The 21,288-nt window shown below is 51.2% G+C and overlaps 8 protein-coding genes across 8 annotated transcripts; 7 read left to right on the top strand and 1 right to left on the bottom strand.

Moving 5' to 3' along the window:
* Positions 1-27: 27 nt before the first annotated feature.
* Positions 28-3,509, top strand: CC1G_04693 (transportin-PC; the record flags this gene model as incomplete). Its single annotated transcript, XM_001829952.2, has 9 exons — positions 28-129; positions 202-531; positions 732-1,620; positions 1,689-1,762; positions 1,815-1,925; positions 1,984-2,295; positions 2,353-2,827; positions 2,889-3,163; positions 3,245-3,509. The coding sequence occupies 9 exons, from the start codon at positions 28-30 to the stop codon at positions 3,422-3,424; spliced, it is 2,748 nt and encodes a 915-aa protein (XP_001830004.2). The 3' UTR covers positions 3,425-3,509.
* A 1,166-nt stretch (positions 3,510-4,675) lies between these two features.
* CC1G_04692 (lectin) lies at positions 4,676-6,480 on the bottom strand (the record flags this gene model as incomplete). Its single annotated transcript, XM_001829951.1, has 10 exons — positions 4,676-5,198; positions 5,254-5,356; positions 5,409-5,499; positions 5,549-5,666; positions 5,719-5,846; positions 5,908-5,970; positions 6,027-6,074; positions 6,128-6,158; positions 6,215-6,276; positions 6,352-6,480. The coding sequence occupies 10 exons, from the start codon at positions 6,478-6,480 to the stop codon at positions 4,676-4,678; spliced, it is 1,296 nt and encodes a 431-aa protein (XP_001830003.1).
* Positions 6,481-7,272: 792 nt separating this feature from the next.
* CC1G_04691 (hypothetical protein) lies at positions 7,273-9,959 on the top strand (the record flags this gene model as incomplete). Its single annotated transcript, XM_001829950.2, has 7 exons — positions 7,273-7,306; positions 7,371-7,533; positions 7,629-7,801; positions 7,863-8,095; positions 8,164-8,217; positions 8,311-8,512; positions 8,968-9,959. The coding sequence occupies 7 exons, from the start codon at positions 7,273-7,275 to the stop codon at positions 9,957-9,959; spliced, it is 1,851 nt and encodes a 616-aa protein (XP_001830002.2).
* Positions 9,960-11,004: 1,045 nt separating this feature from the next.
* On the top strand, positions 11,005-12,143 carry CC1G_04689 (HDEL sequence binding protein; the record flags this gene model as incomplete). Its single annotated transcript, XM_001829948.2, has 5 exons — positions 11,005-11,026; positions 11,235-11,391; positions 11,477-11,734; positions 11,948-12,043; positions 12,107-12,143. 5 exons carry the CDS (start codon positions 11,005-11,007, stop codon positions 12,141-12,143), a joined length of 570 nt encoding a protein of 189 aa, XP_001830000.2.
* A 527-nt stretch (positions 12,144-12,670) lies between these two features.
* On the top strand, positions 12,671-14,194 carry CC1G_04688 (hypothetical protein; the record flags this gene model as incomplete). Its single annotated transcript, XM_001829947.2, has 1 exon — positions 12,671-14,194. The coding sequence occupies one exon, from the start codon at positions 12,671-12,673 to the stop codon at positions 14,192-14,194; it is 1,524 nt and encodes a 507-aa protein (XP_001829999.2).
* Positions 14,195-14,959: 765 nt separating this feature from the next.
* CC1G_04687 (hypothetical protein) lies at positions 14,960-16,486 on the top strand (the record flags this gene model as incomplete). Its single annotated transcript, XM_001829946.2, has 6 exons — positions 14,960-15,245; positions 15,350-15,384; positions 15,451-15,918; positions 15,963-16,118; positions 16,290-16,311; positions 16,467-16,486. 6 exons carry the CDS (start codon positions 14,960-14,962, stop codon positions 16,484-16,486), a joined length of 987 nt encoding a protein of 328 aa, XP_001829998.2.
* A 586-nt stretch (positions 16,487-17,072) lies between these two features.
* On the top strand, positions 17,073-18,070 carry CC1G_04686 (hypothetical protein; the record flags this gene model as incomplete). Its single annotated transcript, XM_001829945.2, has 4 exons — positions 17,073-17,093; positions 17,545-17,773; positions 17,885-17,988; positions 18,041-18,070. The coding sequence occupies 4 exons, from the start codon at positions 17,073-17,075 to the stop codon at positions 18,068-18,070; spliced, it is 384 nt and encodes a 127-aa protein (XP_001829997.2).
* A 703-nt stretch (positions 18,071-18,773) lies between these two features.
* Positions 18,774-20,763, top strand: CC1G_04685 (hypothetical protein; the record flags this gene model as incomplete). Its single annotated transcript, XM_001829944.2, has 3 exons — positions 18,774-18,951; positions 19,003-19,080; positions 19,145-20,763. The coding sequence occupies 3 exons, from the start codon at positions 18,774-18,776 to the stop codon at positions 20,761-20,763; spliced, it is 1,875 nt and encodes a 624-aa protein (XP_001829996.2).
* Positions 20,764-21,288: the final 525 nt, after the last annotated feature.

Raw genomic sequence — 21,288 nt, 5'->3', positions numbered from 1 at the left:
CCTAATCGACACGATTTTGACGCCACAATGGCCCCTTGGACCCCAAATCCTGCCGGTTTGCAGGAGATCTTGCAAACTATCCACGAATCGACGGCAGTCAACAGCACTGCTCAGCGCAATATCACAGAAGTAGGTCACCGATGACTTTTCCAGTCTCCAAAGACGCCCAGCTGACCACAATTTACTCTCTGCCACACCCAGAAACTCAACCAATTTACGCGCTCCCCAGAGTACATCGCCTATTTGGCCTACATCCTGAGCTCTATGCCTCAGGAGGAGGATCGTATACGGACAATTGCTGGATTTCTCCTCAAGAACAATGCCCGATACATCCTCACCGCTCCCCCCGAAGTCGCAGAGTTCGTCAAGGCTGCCATCCTGCAGGCCTTCACCGACTCGTCGATCATGATTCGTAACGCGGCGAGCCAGGATATCGTGACGTTCCTAGGCGTCCTCGAACCCAGAAACTGGCCAGAGTGCCTTCAGCACCTCGTCAACGCGTTGGATGACCCCGATTTGGACAGGCAAGAGGTGAGTTTCCGCCCTTTTTTTCTCCTTCGACTCCCCACTCCTTTGGGCTATGACTTTGTGGCTCGTTCTGGGCTCCGCTGTTTTTCGCGTCGTCCACGGCACTGTCACACTGTCAACCCCTCGCTTCTGGGCCGGCATTATGCTAGTTATTGCCCTTGGACTATGTACGATGCTAACCGCTTCTTTGTCATCTTTTTTAGGCCGCGTTCAACGCCCTGGAGAAAGCCTGTGAAGATTATCCACGGAAAATGGACATGGAAATCAACGGCACGCGTCCTTTGGACTATATGATTCCAAAATTCCTCCAACTCTCCGAGCACCCTTCGGCCAAAATGCGATCCCATGCGGTCGCATGTCTGTCATACTTTGTCCCCGTCAACTGCCAATCTCTCTTCGTCCACATCGACGCTTTCATCGCGTGTCTCTTCAAGCGGGCATCAGACGACGATCCCTCTGTGCGTCGACATGTTTGCCAGGCTCTTGTCCTCCTCTTGGCGGCGAGGCCGGACAAGCTTATGCCAGAGATGGCGAACGTCGCAGAGTACATGCTGTATTCGACCAAGGACAAGAACGAGAACGTCGCCCTTGAAGCATGCGAGTTCTGGCTCACATTCGCCGAAGACCCCGACCTCGTTCCTTACCTCCAACCACTGCTCGAGAAGGTGGCACCTGTCTTGTTGGACTGCATGGTCTACGGAGAAGATGATTTGCTGTGGCTCGAAGGAGATGTCGACGACTCTCACGTCCCCGACAAGGAGTCTGATATCAAGCCTCGACACTACGGTGGCAAGGCCCATACATTCGAACGCGATCCCAACGGCGATCCCAACGAAGCACCCAAGCAACGCATTGGCGCATACGGCGAAGAGACCATCGACTCGGACGAAGAAGACGATTACGACTTTGATGATGATGACTTTGCGGACGAAATGTCGACCGAATGGAACTTGCGCAAGTGCGCTGCTGCCGCGCTGGACGTCCTCGCTGTGAGGTTTAGTGGGGAATTGTTGCAGCACTTGCTTGGTCCCTTGAAGGAGAAGTTGTGGAGCAACGATTGGTTGCAGAGAGAGAGTGGTATCCTGGCTTTGGGTGCCATGGCTGAAGGCACGATTCCTGATCTATCCGAGCTTACACTTAGCTGACCATTGCCGTTACAGGATGCATCGAGGCTATCGAACCTCATCTTCCAACCCTTATTCCATACCTAATCAATATGCTTAACGACCCCAAGGTAGGTCTTCCCCGCTGACGCACTTGATCAATATCACTTACGTTTTTGACAGCCGCTCGTTCGGTCTATCACTTGCTGGACTCTCGGCCGCTATGCCAGTTGGTGCACACAACCCATTTCCGAAGAACATAAGAACAACTACTTTATCCCGACCATGGAAGGGGTATGTTCCTTCACATTTAATCTATGAATGGCGCCTCTGATTCCGTGTGATATTGCAGTTGCTTCGCATGGTTCTGGACAACAATAAGCGAGTGCAAGAAGCAGGTTGCAGTGCCTTCGCCACTCTAGAAGAAGACGCCGGTCCCGAGCTGGCTCCCTACTTGGAGCCTGTATTGCGCAACTTGGTGTTTGCGTTTGACAAGTACCAGCACAAGAACATGCTGATCTTGTATGACGCGGTCGGCACTCTTGCAGATGCCGTCGGCCGCGCTCTCGCCAACCCACTGTATGTGGACATCCTGATGCCCCCTCTTACCAAGCGCTGGTCCAAGTTGGCAGATGACGATGATGATCTTATTCCTTTGCTCGAGGTGCGTTGAGATGTCAATCTAAGCCGGATGTGCTTGCTAACGGGATTGTCATCTCAGTGTCTTGCATCAGTCACAATTGCGATGGGACCGGCATTCCTTCCTCATGCCGGCCCAGTGTTCGAGCGTTGCTGCAACATCATTCACAGCTCCCTTTTGCAATACCAACAATACCAACAGAACCCTGATCTCGATGAACCGGACAAGGCCTTCCTCGTTGTTGCCCTCGATCTCCTCTCTGGTCTCACGCAGGGTCTCGGAATGCATTTGGAGAACCTCATCAATACCAGCAGTCCCCACTTGTTGCACCTCCTCACCGTATGCTTGAAGCACCCTCAGGCACCCGTTCGTCAATCAGCGTACGCCCTCGTCGGTGATATGGCCGTCAACTGCTTCCCCTTGTTGAAGCCGCACATGCCTGGTATCATGAACGAGCTGATCTTGCAGCTCGATCCAGAACCCAAGTTCGAGTTCGTCAGTGCTTCGAACAACGCAGCCTGGAGTGTTGGCGAGGTCGCTTTGCGATATGGACGGGGTGAGTACTCGTGATGCATCATTGTGCTGTTCTTTCAGGGTCTGATAAATTCCTTTCTTAGATGACCCCGAGTTCCAACAATGGGTGAACCCTCTCATCTCCCGTTTGATCCCCATTTTGTTGCACCCGAAGGCACCTAGAAGTCTTCACGAGAATGCGGCTGTTTCCATCGGCCGAATTGGGTTGATGCACCCTGCACTCGTCGCTCCCCATCTCCCCGAGTTTGCGCCTGCTTGGTGCCAGGCTCTGTACGAGATTCGGGACAACGAAGAGAAGGACTCTGCGTTCAGAGGATTCTGCACTCTTGTGCAGACGAACCCTGCTGGAATTGCAAAGGTGCGAATTTCCCTACATCATACCTTCACGATCAATTGTGACTGACAATCATCTTATCTTTGTGGCGGTGTGATAAAACAGAGCTTGTTGTGGTTCTGCAATTCGATCGTCAGATGGAACCACCCTTCTCCCGAGCTGAACAATATGTTCCAGACTCTTCTCCAGGGCTTCAAGAATCACGATCCCCAGGGATGGGCAGCTCAGGTGGCCATGTTCCCGCCTGCCATTCAAGAACGATTGAGCCAGCGATACGGTGTTTAAATTTCATTTTGTGTCGAATCCTTTCTTTCTTTTCCTGTCCCTCTCTGTTTTGCTGTGTACCATATTCAATCGATAAGTGGTTCCCCGGTTCCTCTTCGGTTGGCTTCTCCCGTTCCTCTCTTTTTCGTGATGATAAATAACAACGACAACCTCCCTCCAGCTTTCTATGCTCGCTTTTTTCTCTTGTTGATATACTTTTTTCTTGTCTCCAACTCCCCTGCCATGCCATTCTCGTTTACGACCCATCCAACCCAATCCATACGTCCGCCCGTTCTATCCCGTCCATCGACATCCATCTCTATTACCCCCCGGCTCGTTTGTTTTCGTCTTGCATCAGGAACCCTCTTTTTTCAGTAGCAGTAGTAGCTCTCCATCTCATTCCGTTCTTTACAAGTAGCAGTAGTCAATTCTCTTCTCGGCCTCTCGCAATCCCATCTTTTAGTAGCAGTAGTCAAATCTTCTTTTCCAATCCAATTAGTAGTGTAGCTTTAGTGATATCGTTCTCGGCCTTTCAACTTTCGATTCGCTCCTTCAGTGTCTTTTTGTTCTCCTTTCTCCCTGTCCTTGGGTTTGTCGGTTGTAGAATGCGGAGGTGGTTTCAACTGGTCGTTGAAACCCGTCCCCTCGTCCGACACCACCAGGCAGACCTGGTTTTCTTTTCGGTTCCGATCGCTTTTTACATCTTTTTTGTAGGTAGTAATTTGTAGTGTAGTATTTCTCTTTATCCTTTGCAAGTAGATAGTCTGTCTCGGTTCTTCTGTCTCTGTCCCATTCCTGTTGTCTGTTGTTCTACAAACACCCCCTCCGCTCCTATAGCTATCACCCCAACCCCGTTGGGCTCCGTCGTCTATCACACCCACACCCACTACAACCACATCCTGGATCCCTTGTGATGTACACTTTCTCTTTTTGTAAACCGAGCTTTTCTGGCATTTTTTGGTAGTAACCCCCATATACACGCTCGAATACCAAACAAACCCTTTTGTCTTTTTTTATAATCGATAGCCCATAGCCACTAGACTATGCGTACTTGGCCTGCATGTCACTCAACTAGAAATTTGCCATCTGGGACTTGGAACTGATTGAAGGAAAGAATAACAAGATAGATCGACCACTAGGTAGACACGGTAGCAGAAGGATTACAGGGAAAGAGTGCGTCGTATACTAGTATGTCTGTCTGACCACACAAAGTTCGTACATAACATGTAAGTAGCAGCAGTACGCGTACAAACCCTACTACGACAATAGCGATCAGTACTTCTTGCTCTCGGCGTACCCGTACCCAGGGCTCTTGGGTCGAAGACCGGGACTGGTAGCCCTCAGACCAGCGCTGGGCGGAGCGCTATACGCGGAATTGGGGGGAGCACCATACGGCGAGCTGGGTCCTCCAAAGCCAGCAGTAGTGGGCGTATACGCGTTCCCAAACGGCAGCGCGCTACCCGCAGGGGTGTACGGTCCGGCAGAACTCAACCCAGCGCTAGGCGGTCCGTAGCTGCGTGCGCTCGAGGGGCTCTTGAATCCAGCCGAACCCATCCCGCCAAACCCGCCGCTGAACCGCTGTCGGCGCTGGTACTCCTTGTATGCGTACCATGCGCCGGCGGCGATGCCGCCGAAGAGGAAGACCTTGAAGAAGAAGCCGAGCCAGGAGCCTGATTTGCGCGAGGGGTCGTTGGTCTTTTTGCCTGGGAGGGACCATTTTTTGTTGGCTTTGATGGTGTCGCGTTGGGTGTCCGGAGGGGACAGGATTGCGGAGTAGGTTGTTACGGAGATGATGCTGAAAGGGGGCCAGCTTGAGTAACGAGGAAAGGGGGATGGGGACGTGAACTTACTCGTGAGCATCAGAAACATCACCGGTCATAGCTGAGAAGCCGACGAAGGGGTTGGTAGGGAGGGAGAGTTTTGGAATCGTGAAGCAGTCAGTCCATTCGTCCCCTGCGAGAGATGTTAGTCGAGTCCCGGATAGCAGGGCCAAAATGGCACGTACAGGCTTTGTATTGGATCTTAACGTCTAGGAACTCGTCCTTGACATAGGTGACCTTGAGCTTGGTTGCGACATTGGTCCTGCGGAAGTTGGCCTTTGGACAGGTCAGCATAGACGAGACCGGTGATCTACGAGACACATACAGAGCAAGCGCCGAGTGCCTGTTTGTCGGCATCATTGTGATAGTCGTATTTCGTTTTACCGTCGAGTCGCACGCCGAGGATTCGAGGGAAGCCGTAGGTGTGTTTTTCGTTGGAGTATCTAGTTGCGAAAGGTCAACGGGCGCTTGTGAAGGCACAAGGCTCGATCTTACGTGTCCAAAGCGATTACGAGGCCGTTGAAGTAGTCCTTGTTGCCAAAGATGGGCCCTGTTTGCGCGCGTTCTGTCGTGATCCACATGGCCATGCCATCGCCGTACAGATGAGAAGTCTCGCCGCCGATCTATACGACAAAAGGATGAAATTGAGCTGGTGCTTGGTATTCGGGAGACTGCACTGCACACCTTGAATTCAGCTTCGATGACCCAGTTGGTGGCAGTTAGAGCAAGACGCGACCACAGCCATCCCTAGAGGAGAAACAATTGGTCAAACCGTTGCGATGGATTGGAAAGGAGATAATTACCACTTGAGAGGGCTTGTGTTGTGTCAATCGGATGTGCTTGTTGGTGTTCTGAAAGGGCTGGTCGGCATGCAATAAGGCAGAGACAAGAATAGGGTACACACGACATATGCATCGGCGCCAAAATCCCACCACCTGTTGGAGAAAGAATAAGGGATTTATTCAGAGCATGGTGCTGTGTATTTTCGTACCGATTTTGGAGATCCTGGTCGATATACGGAGGGTATAATGAGTGTGTTCTGAGTTGCACAGTCTGAACAGATCAATTAGTTCACAAGACTACACTCATTTCCCTTGGAAACTGTGGATTCACAGAAACAAGACTTACCCTTTCTATTGTGCTGTTCCCAATCTTCGTCGCTACTTTACTGCCCTCCTTCGCCCATACGCCAGCCCCAAACAACAGATTCGCGAATAGCAAATAGGTTGGCAGCATGCTCCAGCACCCTGACAACATATTGAACAGAAAAAGGGGATCTAGGAAACCAAAAGTGGGTCCCGCCTAATGTTCCCTATTATTTGAGTTGTCCTAAGAAATTAGAACGGATTAACCGTAAAACTAGAGCGTGAAGGGGAAAGTCGTCAAGGTCAGAGTTGCGCTCGCCGACGATGTCGAAAGCGCCAAGCCAATGACACGAAGCACTGGGTCATGTGATAATCTGATCCGTAACGGATCACAGTCCGGAGGCATGATTGTCGCCTACGACAGGCCTCGAGGCAGCCCCCTTCTTCGTCTCGACCACATTGCCATTTCCAATTCTTCTGCCTCATTGCCATGGTGCTGCAATCTGTCTTCCCTCGGCTATCTGGCCTGTCCCCTGCATTTCACTCGAATATTCAAACCCAAAACATGCTCTGAGCATGCTGCACAGGGCGGCCATCTATCATGCAGCCCAAATCCGTTTACAGAGCGCGGCGGAAGAGTCACTCAGGTGCACTTCCATGGAGAAGGGCAGCCTGATCGCATACGCTTTTGGGTCGAATTCCGAGCCGAGGAAAGCTGTGAACTTGCCAAGCACGCAACCTTTTGACCATTCAATAAACACACCGTGACTCTTCCAGAAATCTATATAAGAGCTAGCGAGCTCGTTTAGCCGCCCCCTCCAACAAGACCCATACTTTTCACCACACAACTTACCCGGAACACCACAACCCATCTCCACTTGTTTGATAACTGCGCTCTCATGGGTAACGATGCTGTGTGAGTCGTTCGTCATCGATATGTCATCCTCTCAATTGAAGGCGTGCAATGTCTAGACGAGGATCGAACATTCAGTTCAAATGTAAGTGGCGCGCCAGGTAGATTGTACTGAGTTTTGTCTGGACTCATTAGCATTCACCTTCCAGTCCGGAAGGCGTTGAACCTTCGACGCAAGAACGGGGATGCGCCCAACGCAGCTGTCTATGCCAAGTATATCACCGACGAGACCGGTAAGAAAGGCAAGACCGACAGGACTGCCCTGCGGAAAAGCCACAACCCCGTCTGGGATGAGAATATCAACATGAACATGTGCGTATGCCAGGTTCTGCGGCACCATCGCGTTTTGTCTGACATTCCGCTGAATATCCTGTCATGCCTTGAAATTATTGAATTGCCATCACAAGGCAACGGGATAGCAAGGTGTCGATGGACACTAAAGTGACGTTCATCGTCGTGGATTTACCCAATCCCTTGCTCCCACTGTCGTACACTAAGATTGCAAGGTCCAAGCCATACACCGTGAGCGAACTCTTATCACTCAGAGATGCAAAGGAGGCTTCGAAAGAAGGCGAAGAGGGTGAGTCTTACCTCCCCTCACCCTTCCCCGAGCCAAACCTCACCTTGCTTCCCACATGTAGGATTCGCAGTGGCCCTGGACCAGGACGTAGTCGCCTCGACCACTCAAACGAACCAGCAGCCTCCTACATTGATACTATCCCTCCAAGATTTTTGGTCAGTAGACGACAAGAAGAAATTCCACGAGCAAGTCAAAGCGCAGTGGAAAACTCGAAACCAGCAAGATCTTAATGTCGAGATCGATAATCTGCGAAGAGAGTTCATGGCTTTGAGCGCTGACCTTCCTACGGGCATTGTAAGCGATTTTTCTCCGAGTTTCCAGGGTAGATCCTCATGTGTGCTCAAACCGCTATTGTCTTTCAGAACGAGAAGACGATTGTGGACATCGCTTTAGGAGCTCTGAGCCTCCTCGTGAATGTAGGTCCACCTCTATCTTGGCTCGTGTTTCTACTCTCGCTTCGCAAAGCTCGATGATCACGATGGGCTCATTGACTGACACTCGCGTCACAGGTCGGTTCGCTCCCTGAGATCCACGAGGATCGCACCGTCGTCTCCTTAATCTCCGCACAATGCGATAGTTTCAAGAAGATCCGCGAGAAAGGACCTCATCATTCTCCTGACACTGTGATCAAGCTCTATGGCCAGATATGCTCAAAGATCATTGCCTCTTTGCGATCGTTGAGCTATCTTACAGCTAACGGGCTGAAACTCGGTAAGTATCCAGTCCTTCTTTCTTCCTCAGTGATATTCGACAACTTCGAATTCTTCGTCCTGGCTTGATAATCATCTCCTTTTGACTAACCGTTTCTGACTTCAATGTGGGCTTTTGCAGGGCCGGCACGGTCAGCTCTGACCGCAGAAGCCTCGAAAGACACTAAATGGTTCGACGATTTTGCGGGTACAGAGGTGAAATCGGAGGGATCCAATGGTGTTACACCCCTATCCAGAGATGTTTCCGCAGCTAGAGCGAATCGGCGTTCGCAATTGACAGGTTCGTGACTCTTCATTCAGTCCTTTCATGCATTGCCTCCTTCCATTCCATTCCATTTCATTCCAAGTGTTTGCCTCGGGATTCGTCTTCCGCTGTCATCCCAACCAATCCATCGATTATGGTTCTATCCTTTAAACGGATATGATGGCTAACATAGGCGCCCGCCATTTTTACAGCATCTCAACCAGATATCACGACCAAACTACGCCCACTCTCGGATATGGATGCGCCACAGCTTGGCACTGGTCAAGCAAAGAACGCGACGTCTGCTTCCAATGCGACTCAGTTGGTTGCGTCGTGGACGCTGGGTGTCCCGATGATCGAGGCTCCGAGGGTGCTCTGGCTTTATGGAGGTGAAAACACTGGGAAGAGTGTCTTTGCGGGTCGGATTGTCGAGGCGTTCGAGGGTTTGGATGCTGGTTCTCCTGCATATTTCTCTTTTTCTGGTCCCCCGGATGGGGAGAGCGACAAGGCGAATGAAGGTGTACACGGGTTGCACACGATGGTTGCGACGCTGGCGTTCCAGTTGGCCGCATACAACGAGGGGCTGGAGTCGGGTATCTCGAATACTGTGAAGCACTGTCCGGCGCTAGAGGGGATGTCCTTTGAGGACGCGTTCAAGAGGCTAGTGCTTGACCCCCTCTCCATGGCATCGAATGCGCAACAACACGAGAACGCCGATGGCAAGTCTAGATCGACGTCCTCCCGAAAGAACGCGATCATCATTATCCTCGACGATATCGAACAATGTACACCTCAAGACCTCGACAAACTCCTCAAAGCTCTCGTTGAGTCGCTGGATAACCTCCCGAAGAACGTGAAGATCCTCTTACTCAGTCGGGACGTTTCCTCCATTCGCGAAGCACTCGAGGGACACAGACTCGCTTCGAGCTGTGAATTCACGAGTCAGGGAGGGGAGGGGACGCCTATGAGCCCCATCTTTTCACCGGTGCGTTTGAGCTTCGGTTTGAATTCGAATGGGAATGGAGAGGGCAGCATGTCGAGGTCATCTTCGATTAAATGGTCGTCGAATGAACCCTTGAGGAAGGATTCGGGTGGTGGTTCGAAGGGGAAGAGGAGGAGTGGGGGGTCGGTCACGTCGTTAGGGGGTATTTCGGAGCTTGAGATTGGGGATCCTGGGAAGGTCGAGGGGACAAAGTCGAGTTAATTTCTGCGGCGTGTGTTGGGTTTATGCGAGATCTGGTTTTGAAGCGGGGATCTTTGCTTGAAGGACAGGTTCATTTCATTTTGTTATTACCATTATATTATTCGAACTTTGAAGCGAACAGGCTGTATTTATGAAGAGGGGGTGAGGTATGGGCGTGGTAATCTCTGTCGGATGATCGGTCAGTAATGGTCGCAGAGAAAGTCAAAGCAGAACAGAAATAGCTCAGAACCGCAAAGGCGGATTTCGATGTGATCTCATATCCCATCCAAGCATCCACCAGTCAAAAGAAACCAAAGTGCCAGCCCGCTTCCGTCGTCCTGTGAACCCCCGAACCTGCGTTGTACGCACGTAACCACACAAAAACCAAGCATTGAGCTCGAGCCTGGGCGCTTTGAACGTGCACTGGTAATGAATATGTCGTCAACTCTGGAGATAACCACATCTAGAGACCACCCGTGGCGAAGTGGAGCTTCATTCGTACGGGCTCGGCTTGGACGGGAACAGGAGCAAGCAGTCTGGACCTCTTCGCGTGAACGAAAGATTCAAACTTGCTTTTTCCTGGTTGTACGACCCTGCCTTTACCACCCGGCCGTTGATCTATGGACCAGGTAGTCTGGGTTGTAAAAGGGTCGTTTATGGGGAGTTTGAATGTATGTCAAGCCTTACACCCTCCAACAAATGGCCTTTTATTGGCGGATGGGGAATAGACACGGGTTTGAGCGGTTCTGGGAGGACGAGGGGCTGCGGCTGGGGTTGATCTCGATCGAAGAGGTGTCGATTGGACGAGTCGACCCTTTTACTAAAGCATCTTTGCGAAAGTGAATTGAAAAGGAGATTACTCACATTTCAAGGTACGAGGGTGCATGAGCGTTCGGGATCAAGTCGCGTTCCGGACGCAATGAGCCAAGCCCAAAGAAAAGGTGCCGCCAAGCAGATGCAAATACATTATGTCAGCGTACGTCGAACACGTCGACGACTCTGTGCGTCAGGGATTTGGGCAAAACGCCTTCCTCGTTCCTTCGTTCTAATCTCCCCCCTTTCCGTCATGAATCTCTTTAGATTAGCGGGTAAGTTCTAGTCATTATCTGCCAGAGAGGATACTGAAAGAAAGGTTTACAGGCGACCTTTCGCACTTGGCGTCCATTTTTATATTATTGCATAAAATCCAAACGACCAAATCATGCCGGGGTACGTGTTTTGGAGTTTATCATCCTTTTATCTCGCTTCGGCGTGTAGTGAAGGATTAAAAGTGTGCTGATCCTCGCTGCTGTGCAGGAATCTCATTCAAGACGCAAGCTCTCTATGTCCTCGTCTTCATCACCCGCTACCTTGACCTTTTCTGGCGCTATGTCTCGCTCTACAACACTGTCATGAAGATCTTCTTCATTGCCAGCAGCATCTATGTCCTCTACCTAATGAAAATCAAGTACAGGTCAGTCGTCCAGACCCATCAGACCTACTCCACTAGCCCTGACGCGCGCACCGTCCCCTCCACACTCGATGGCTTGAAATGACAGACCAACCTTCGACCCCGCAATTGATACCTTCAAAATCGAGTACCTCATAGGCCCCTGCTTCGTCCTCGGTCTCATCTTCAACTATGAATTCAAGATCTCCGAAGTCCTCTGGTCCTTCTCTATTTTCCTGGAAGCCGTCGCTATTTTCCCTCAGCTATTCATGCTGCAGAGAACAGGAGAGGCGGAGACGATTACTACCCACTATTTGGCGGCTTTGGGCGCGTATCGAGCTTTGTATATTCCAAATTGGATCTGGCGGTGCGTATTTTGTCGTGTTTCCTCTCTTCTTCGACCCTTTCGAGCATCCCTGGGCCTGTTGGGAGATGGTGCTGAGCTGTCAGCGATACGCGTTGGTCGGCGCTGTGGGCCCCCGCTGTGTTGTGGAGCTGCATTACGTCGGGATCCCCTCTTTCTTCACCCCATTTTCCATGATTACCGGAATAAATACTGATTCCGTCATCGTCCCAATAGATACTTCAGCGACGGCGTCGTGGACCCAATCGCAGTGGTAGCAGGAATCGTCCAGACTGGTCTGTACCTCGACTTCTTCTACGTGTATTTCACCAAGTACGTCCTCTCTCCGTTTCTCCTTCGTGACATAGAGACTTATCACTATTATCCTCCCTTTAGGGTTCTGCAAGGCCAGAAATTCGAACTTCCAGCATAAATACCGCTTTCTTCACCCATGCTGGCTGGCTGGCCAATTCAAATTTGATATTCTTCGTTCGTTGTTACGCGCGCGACCCCCTAGGACATAGCTAGTTACACGTGTAATTTGTTGCGATTAGACTACTGTAACGAACAACTTGGAGGGCTCTAAGCTTTATTAGTGTATACCGATTTTTTTTGAAACTCCTGTCGTGATCGTTGTTCCTTCGTCGTTGTCGTCGAGGTCTGGCCAACGGCAACGGCCGTGAATGTCATTTGGTCGCGGAGATTCAATTTGGAAAGGGGCGCGTTTTGCTTCCGACCTTCCGCTTTGTTCTTCTTTTTCCACCTCAACGACATCCAAGCGCTCGCTGCTTCGAGACACGAGTCATATCGAGGACAATGGAGGTTAGCAAAAGATGCCGAGAGAAGCGTAAACGCTGTCGCCTATAATTAGCTTTACAGTGGCGAAACCAATGTTATCTACTTGCCACCCGCCTTCCACCTACCCCACCGCGACCAACCGACACTACTTCTTGCTGAAGAATGCCAGTCTGGATTCCCTACGATGCCTGTGGGTTCTACAATATAGTTACACCGTCTTCGTACCCTCGAGCTCTACCCGCCATCGTCGTGAACAAGACCTTTCAAATACCCGTAGTGGATGGGCCACTGCCATCTTATGGCAGGCCATCGACCTCGACCTCTCCTGTGCAGAATAAGCAGGATGTACAGAATCTGAATGGGTATGGGATAACACCCTCTGTTCCGGCCTGCCAACCTTCGACCTCGACCTCAGCCCCTCAGAAGGACGACAGAATACAGCGAGTTAATGAGACTGGGATGCTATCTTCTACGCTTCTGGGATGCAAACCTTCAACTTCGACCGTGTCCACGCCAAACGAGATATTGGACGACGCGGTCCAGAACGTGAATACTTCTGGAGAGAAAGCGACTGGGATTCAGAGTCCGGCTCGAATGGCTACATTGGGATCTGGCTCGACTAGCCCTTCGAAAGTGAGGCCAAGGGAGTCCAGTGGCTCAGAGAGGTCACCATCCAAGAAGAAGTCAAAGTTGTCGACAGCGATGTCCTGTCGTTCTACCAACGTCGAAGGGAAGCGTATTCTACGTGGTATGTCTTCATCGCACTCATCATCTTGCCCTTTCCCTGAATTCGGTTTGACCCGGCCAGACTTTGCAAAGGAACATCCAGACTTGAGTGCTTGTTCAGATGCACAACTCAGATGCGTCCTCAAGCGCGTTCAGGCAAGTGCCAGGCTTCATTACCAGTTGTGTTACCAAGTAATGACGCGACGGATTGATACACAGGATGCAGGAAACGAAGGTTATACTCGGAAGAGCTTGGATGCGTGGATTCAAACGAAGATAAGGCTCAGCGCACACCAGGCTCCGTACCTGAATGCTATCCATTCTAAAGGACCGTCGTCTACGGCTAAAGGTGCGAGGCGCATCTGTTTTCGAAATGGGACGCTGATGGACCTGGTATCCAATTTAGCTCGCTTGAGCGAGTTTCAGATCACTGAGCTGCGTTTATGGCTGAAGGATACACCCAACCCCACCGACGAAATGATTGAACTCTGGGCTCGCATTCTTGGCGTTGAGAATCGTCTTCTTCGGTCCTATCTCCGGTCGTTATCCCGACGCCCTCCAAACAGTGCGACGATGCAGCTTGAACCTCTTGGACGTCCTGCACAGATGAGGGTTATCTCGAGGGCCCCTTATGCGTTGTCTAGCTTGCAACATGGCGTCCGTTTCTCACCTTGGACTTCTACCTCTCGGCTTGAAGGCAACGTTGGCGACGGCGCCCTGGCATACCACACGACTTCCACCAACAGTTCGGAGACAAACCGAAGCAATGTGAATCCTGTAAACGATGACATTGACGACGCTAGGGAAGCAACTGATGGCCCATATCTTGCTCCCGACGAGTTTCTTCCACCTTCCGGTCTGCAGTCTGTGCAGCAACCAGAGAGCAGTACCAGTCGACTACGGGCCGTATTCCGACCGGATTTTGGGGCCACTCGTAAACGAGCCTGTGCTCGGGGATGATATGTAGAGCAAGGTACGGTAGGAGGGGCTACTTACATACCTCTTGTATAGTAGTACGCAGATCCTTTTGAATGAGGTACCTTTTGTTTTTGCACACAGACTCTACTGTCCAACGTTGAGAAGTTCCAGGTGGGCCGAAAAGCCCAAATATATCAAGGAGGTAGTTGGGGATGGATCCTCCTTCATCATATACGCCCTATAGCGCCCCTCTGCAGGAGATCTACAGAGCCTCCTGCAAGTCGATTTAAGCGCCGGGCTATGCAAGCAAGTCCGGATCAAAGGATTCCGGCAAACCCCGACCAGGGGTTAGGCTGGCGCTCCGTTTCAAGGTTGCGTTTATCACCTTCACCGACAGCAGCAGCAGCCGTCACTTTGACTGGCCCGGGGTAGAGCCGCTGCTCATGAACGACTACGACGACGTTTAGAAAATGGAAGGAAGTGGTACACCAACCCGATACTCGATGCGCAACCTCTATCCAACGCCTGAACGGCAAATGAATGCGGGTGCGTACCTCTCGTCATAAACCGCTCTCGCTCGCGTCCTGTCTCTTGTTATTGCCACGCTTCTGTCCGGAATACAAAGACAAAGGTGTTTCTAATATCTGAAAGGGCTTGTCGGCACGACGTAGCCTATGGTGAGAAAAGGGACACACTGCTACCTAGCCTGCGCCACTGTGGGCAACGCTTTGACGAGGTGCAACAAAGGAACCATTCCCGCATATTATTATCTTCACGCATTTTCTGTGGTTTGACCAGTCCTCTATCATGCCCTATTGGATCTATGGTGTCGATGTATGCCCGCAACCCACACATCTACCGACCGCGACGTTCCAGATTCCTGTCGTGAATGGACCCCTGCCATCTACGCTTCATCCACCATCACCTCGGAGGTCAAGTCCACGAGGATCTCGCCGGACGCCTTTGGAGAAGGCTGCAGAAACTAGTGGAGAGGATGAAGAAGATCGCTCTTTGGGCACGAAGCGGGATAACTTCGATAAGAAGAGCACTCACTTTAGGTCTCTGACTGCGGAAGGGAGGCGAATTCTAAATGGTATGTTCTTCCCCGTATGTCCAATCCCAAACCTCAGCCTAAGTGAATGACGGTGTCGCTATCAGAGTTCGCAGACCGATATCCATACCTGAGCCTTTGTCCAGTCGCTCAGATCAACGAGGTTGTGAAACGAGTGCAGGTATGTATAGGTCCACACTGTACAAGGTGTCACGGAGGAACTCACGCTTCCATTGATTTTACGCAGGATGCAGGGAACAAAGACTACACGCGAAAGAACTTGAGCACCTGGCTTCAAGGAAGAAGAAGAAGGGCACTGAACCGCAAAGCCGTTCGGGATAAAGAGCCAACTGACACCTGCGCTTCGACGTCGAGGTCCTCACACGCTTCTACTAACACTACGAAATTCCAGTTGCCGTCGCCCATAGAAACCCCGAAGGACTCCCTGTTATCCGGGCCAGATGTTGTGGAACGACAAGCTGTATCCGATGTACCCAGCGATGGTTCTCTCTCCCCCGATACTAGCGACGTTGCCTACAGGGCTTATCCAAGAGCATGGACAGATGAAACAGACCGCCTCGCCCGTGCTATCATTGAGGGTGTTCGAGACAGCATATCCAGCAGCTCATCACCTTTCGAAAAGGCGCCGACTCCGCAAACCATGGAAGAGTTCAATCACCTTTGGAAAGATTTTCAGCCCACATTAGACAGCCTTGTACAGATATTAAGGAAATAGATAGTATCTGTGCTTACTTTTAGCTTGCGAAAGCAACCAGAATTTCAATTTTAGCGCCCACTGGCAGGGACGACGCGCTCCGGATCAATCAGCAAGGGGGAATGCCGCTGGCAAACAAGTCAAGTCAATCGGACGACCCGATTTTGACCTCGACCATCCAACTCGTCGGATCCTGGCAAGTATGTTATCAAACGGAAGAGCCTTAAATGACCCCAGAACGTGTTCGATCAGAATGACATAGGTGCGCTTCTGCAGGTCGGAAACTGAGGCTCGAGCGAGCGCTGCATTCATCACCTGTGTAGATATCCCATGAATTATGGCAGATGGATTGACCATGACCCCAACATCAGGAGCAAGCGAACATCCATCAGCGTCCGTCGTGCTGTAAGGGATCCTGAAGTCCGCCACTGGAGCAGGTGACCGACTCGAGCCACCTTGGGCCCATTGGAAGGTGATGCGACTGCCCTTCGTGTCAACTTGAATTTGGCGTGTCACTGATCTTCCGAGATAAAAATGCCCATGCGCAGTTGGTGCGCGGGCATTCTGAGGGTTAGACGACATGCCTCGAGGCATTCGAGCTGCCGGCCAATGGATTCTCAGGTTTTCGACTTCATAGAGCAAAGGGCAGGAATTCAGCCCATGGTCAACTCGTCATGAGGATTGGATCTAATCGACACCTGAGGTGAGCTTGCATCCAACCACGCGCAAACTGGGTACCTTTGGGATCACGTTCAATCAGGATACAGGCTTCGAGAATCGAAGCTGTTCTCGGGAAATTGATTATCGATTGAATGAAAAAAGAATAAAATATCTTTTACGGAAATCGGAGAAAGGTCTGCGACATTGATAAAGAGGGCTGGATGGTATGGCTTAAAGTGTCTCCCTCGTCATGTCTCTTTGGATCCATTGCACATCGTCATCGCGGCCATTTCTGAACCAGGGAAATAATGTGCCTGCTCCAGAGTCCACATTCCAGCTGCGTGGTCGCACGCAGACCACCACTTCTCAGTCAAGCAGCTCACCTCCAGCAATAAATGGAGTAGGTGGTCCAAGAGCGAGCCTCTCGTCTCGTCATCGAAGGTCCACTGGTACACTCAGACTCAGAGAAGTGGGGATGCCCCGACTTAATGACGATGGTCGACGGATCCTTCTCGGTGAGTCTAGTCACGGTGTATCCATACGTGGAAAAGCTCGCTCACTGGCAAGCTAAACATCGCCGTCAGAACTCATGGAAGGACATGGTCTCTATCCCTCGAGGCCACAATTCTATTCCCTCCTGGACCAAGTTCGAGTTTGTGTGGTCTGCAGTCATCCGAACCAGAAGTAATGGTAGGATTTCTCTAGGCGGTGGGAAACCCACATTACAAGAGGGAGAACATCGGTAATTGGTTCAGCTGGAAAAGGGCAAGATTAAATGAACACGAGAAAGTGGGGAAAGGGGATGGAAGAATAGAAGGGAAGCGGCACAACACATCGTCCAAAATACCAGAGTCTACACAGCTGAGAGGTGAGTATTACTATTTGGGACAGCTTACCCATTGACTGGAAAGACCCGAAGCTCGCTGCTCACTCCAGAAATACCTGACAGGTCTAACTGATTCCCAGCTAGCCGAATTGGCAAAGGGCACACCTAATCCAACGGATGAAGCTGCTGAAGTCTGGGCTCAATTGATTGGTGCCAAGAGAGGTGCCATTGACTTTTATCGACTCAATACAACGGTACCATCGTCTGCGGGGGAACAGACGGGCGCCAAATTCAACGCCAAAATGCGAGCGGATTGTCTCGTGCCTTACCACGGACTACCCACTCCTACAAACTCCCCAGTCGTGAGCAGTCCGTCTCCGTCATTAGCACTATTGCCGTCTCCCGAACCATCCTACAATTTGAAGCTGTCAATACCATCACCCTCAGCACATCTGAAAGTGGAACCCAGCATGTCTTTAGACGATTATCTCGAAGGGACCTCGTGGACACCACCCTCACCTGTCACTGCATGCCTACCCCTAGAAGAGCCCCTAGAAGAAGCGGACGCCATTGCTCAGGCCATTGTAGGTGCTGTGCGGGAGGCAATGGCAACCACGGCGCCTAATTCCGATGCAGAAGCGCCCATTGCTGGCCCGTGCACCATAGAAGAGTTCAGGAGCCTTTGGGATGTCTTCCAGCCTAAATTGGACAATTTGACTCGGGTTTTTGCAAACTGAAGTCGACTCTTATGTGTATTCCCTTGAGTAACCTTACTGGGCGCTGTTTTCAACCATTTTGGTTTCTGTATATGTACTACCCACGGGCCATGCCATCCGACACTCCGTCATCTATTGGCGAAGAATGGAAACCCTTTCCCGTAACATCCCTTCTGACCCTTGACCCTCTGAAAGACGATCTTGATGCTTTGGAAGGGTTTTGGAGGCAATAAACTTGGCCCTACCGTTAGTGTCTTTGGCGTTGGCCTGGTTCTTGATCACAGACCATGATCGAATTAGAGTAGCATGACCCTGCGAAGGTCCAACTGATGGCAAGTCGAAGTCACCAATTCCTTCATCGCAACTTCTTCTTTCCTATGTCCATGTTTCGTGCCCCGGAAACCTGTCCAACTCCTGGCTTTGGCTCACGACTCAGGGTCTCATAATAACGGAAGACGTCCCCCCATTCTATCACAATTTGAATTCAACCAGGCTGACTGACAGCTTCCTCGGAACCAAACGGTCCATTCGAGGAAATTCTTCTCAAAACCGCAGCACCACGTACCCTCTTCAATTCAGGTTCTAGTAATAGCCAGGCTGACTGATAGCGAGGAAACTGATTCTTACCCCCTCCTTTTCCTCGCTCAGTGAGCATGGCTGCAGCTGGGACATCGAAAACTGGACGATTCTACAACTGGGTTCGATGCCCGCTCCCACCTTTGCCCCAGTTTCAAGCAATTGGAGATAATGGTGATCTTTTGCAAGGCTCAAGCTCGTCTTCCTCGGACGATGGCTTGATGTTGAATGCCGAAGGCCAGCGTATCCTATCAGGTATACCTAACGACATCCATGTTCTCTGAAAGGTTTGAAGCTAACTTGCAGCCCCTTCCTTAACCAATACCGATGCCTCTGCCCATGGCAGAGTTCAAACTGCGCCCTACACTCGAGGAAATGGAAGAGGTACTTGGGCGTGTGCGGGTAAGCGACATTCAATTCGGTAGTTATGGATTGTGACTGACTGCAGTCGACCCGATACAGGCTGCGGGCAACTACCATTGCCAACTCTCCACCATCGAGGAGTGGTTCAAGATCCAGAGGGAGAGTCGAAGACGAAAGGCGAACAGATCTATTGAAATGGTCCCAACGATCCTTCGCACCCCTACTACCACGCCGAGTCCAGTTTCCAGCTTGAAGAGGAAGACGGAGGAACCCCACGTCAAACGCAAACGCGGGCGTCCTCCTCGGCCTCGACCTCACGACCAACTAGAGAAACGAGACAATCCCTATTCTCTACTTAGGTCGACGTCACCCACAGCCTTCAGATCCCTTTCTTCTGTCAACCAGTCCCCGTTCTTGGACTCTGGCCAGCTAGCCAACCTTAAAATGTTGCTAAATGCGACACCGAGTCCTTCGAGCGAGGCCTTGGACTCGTGGGCTACCTTCCTAGGAGTTACGAAATCCATCTTAGTACAGTCCATCTCCCATGTATTGGAAACGTCAAGGGCGCCTCGAAAAGTCCGTCTCCCTCCGTCGTCTCCAGCTACGGTGTCAGACCGCTCAAAATCGAGATCGACGAGTGATCATAGCAGTGAATCGGAGGACGACGAGGAAAAGGATTCCATTTACAATCCTTCCGAGGACGAAGAGGCCGATGCGGACCGACTCTCCCCAACACCGTTGACGCTCAGACGACGCGCTTCCACGAAACAGGACGAGCGTTGTCTGAGCATCTTTAGGGAAGGAGGGGAGAGTGGGTCTGGTTCTGGGTCTGGGAGACCCACGAAAAGGTCATCTAAGACCCCGGTTGGAGGTGGTAGTAGCTCGAGAGTGGATGAGTCGCCTGTCGAAGCGGAAGGTGTTCAAGCTCCATGGGAGGCGTGGGCGAATTTACCTTTCTTCGCGGAGCAGCCCGAGTCTGTTGCCCCCGCGCAAGCTGCAGCAGACCCGGGGCCACCTAATATCCCCCCTCCAGGTCCTGCCAACGTCCCGACAGAGAACAACAGACCTGGATCTTCCGAGTGCCCAAACACTCACGCGACACCCTCTACGAAGCTTCATCTTGACGCAGACCTTGTACCTGTTGGATGGATTGGAGTAGAATCCTTGACAAGCCTTCAGTTTGACAATTGGGATTCTGCCGATGGAGATGCAGATGTCATTGCACTCGGTAGTTCATCCCTTTCCCATCTTTCCACCCGCGGTCGGTCAGCCCCCTCATGGACAATGCGAGATGCAGAAGCAAGCTCACAGTCGCCCCTTATAGTTCCGACTTCGCCAGAGAAGGCGCATGACAAGATGATAGTTGACTCCCAACGTACTCTTCCAATGGCTGAGGGCGCTATGTCAGATGAGGAGGCGTCTCAGGTGGCAACGATGCTTGAAGAGGTCTGGTATTCTTCCTCCCCCGAGTCACCGCCTCGAAAATCAGCATCAAATGAAGAGCAGGAAATCCAACCACTGGAGCCACGTTCGCCTTGCACGTCGGTGTTGTCATTCGGTGCACCACTAGCACCAGCACGAGTACTACAGGAGGCCTCCGCATCAGAACTTGAGAACTATCCCCGGTCTTTGGAGGAGCTTGACACCCTGTGGTCGCGCTTCCAGACTCGATTGGTCGATTTTTCTCGTGCGCTTGGAGGATGAATGTGTTGACCTCCCGAATTGTCCTCATTGGCTTGCTTTTCACGTTTTCTGCTGCGCTAGATCCCATTGTGCATGGTTCATTTCTTTTTCTCTGTTATTCTCGTTGGTCTTTTGCTATCGCTCTCGCATCTCGCTACCCTACACTGCTTTCGTATTTTGCGCTCTATCTGCTCTCGCCTTGCTTGCCATTCTGTTTGAGGAGTCATCCCTGGATGTTCATTTGCTTTTTTTTCAGTCTTACTACCACTACCATCGTTTTCCTTTCTGTTCCTCGTCGCTTTCTGCATTTCACTCCCATAAACACCTACTAGTCTCGTATTTTCCGTAGTTTGTAGTCTTTAGCATCTTTATGGTCTCGAGGAATATCCATTGTATGATATCAATAAGTCTCATTTGTGGTTTCTGTGTTTTGTAGTTCGCATACCGGACCCTCTACTTCGCTATTTTTCACGCCCCAACCCTGCCATGGAATATGCTTGCATTGTCATTCCAACCATCCGCCCATCGGCCTACTTAAAGCTGGCC

The sequence above is a fragment of the Coprinopsis cinerea genome (assembly GCF_000182895.1).
Source record: "Coprinopsis cinerea okayama7#130 chromosome 3 map unlocalized cont3.3, whole genome shotgun sequence".
Classification (NCBI taxonomy): Eukaryota; Fungi; Basidiomycota; class Agaricomycetes; order Agaricales; family Psathyrellaceae; genus Coprinopsis; species Coprinopsis cinerea.
This window is presented reverse-complemented; position numbering and strand designations above follow the sequence as displayed.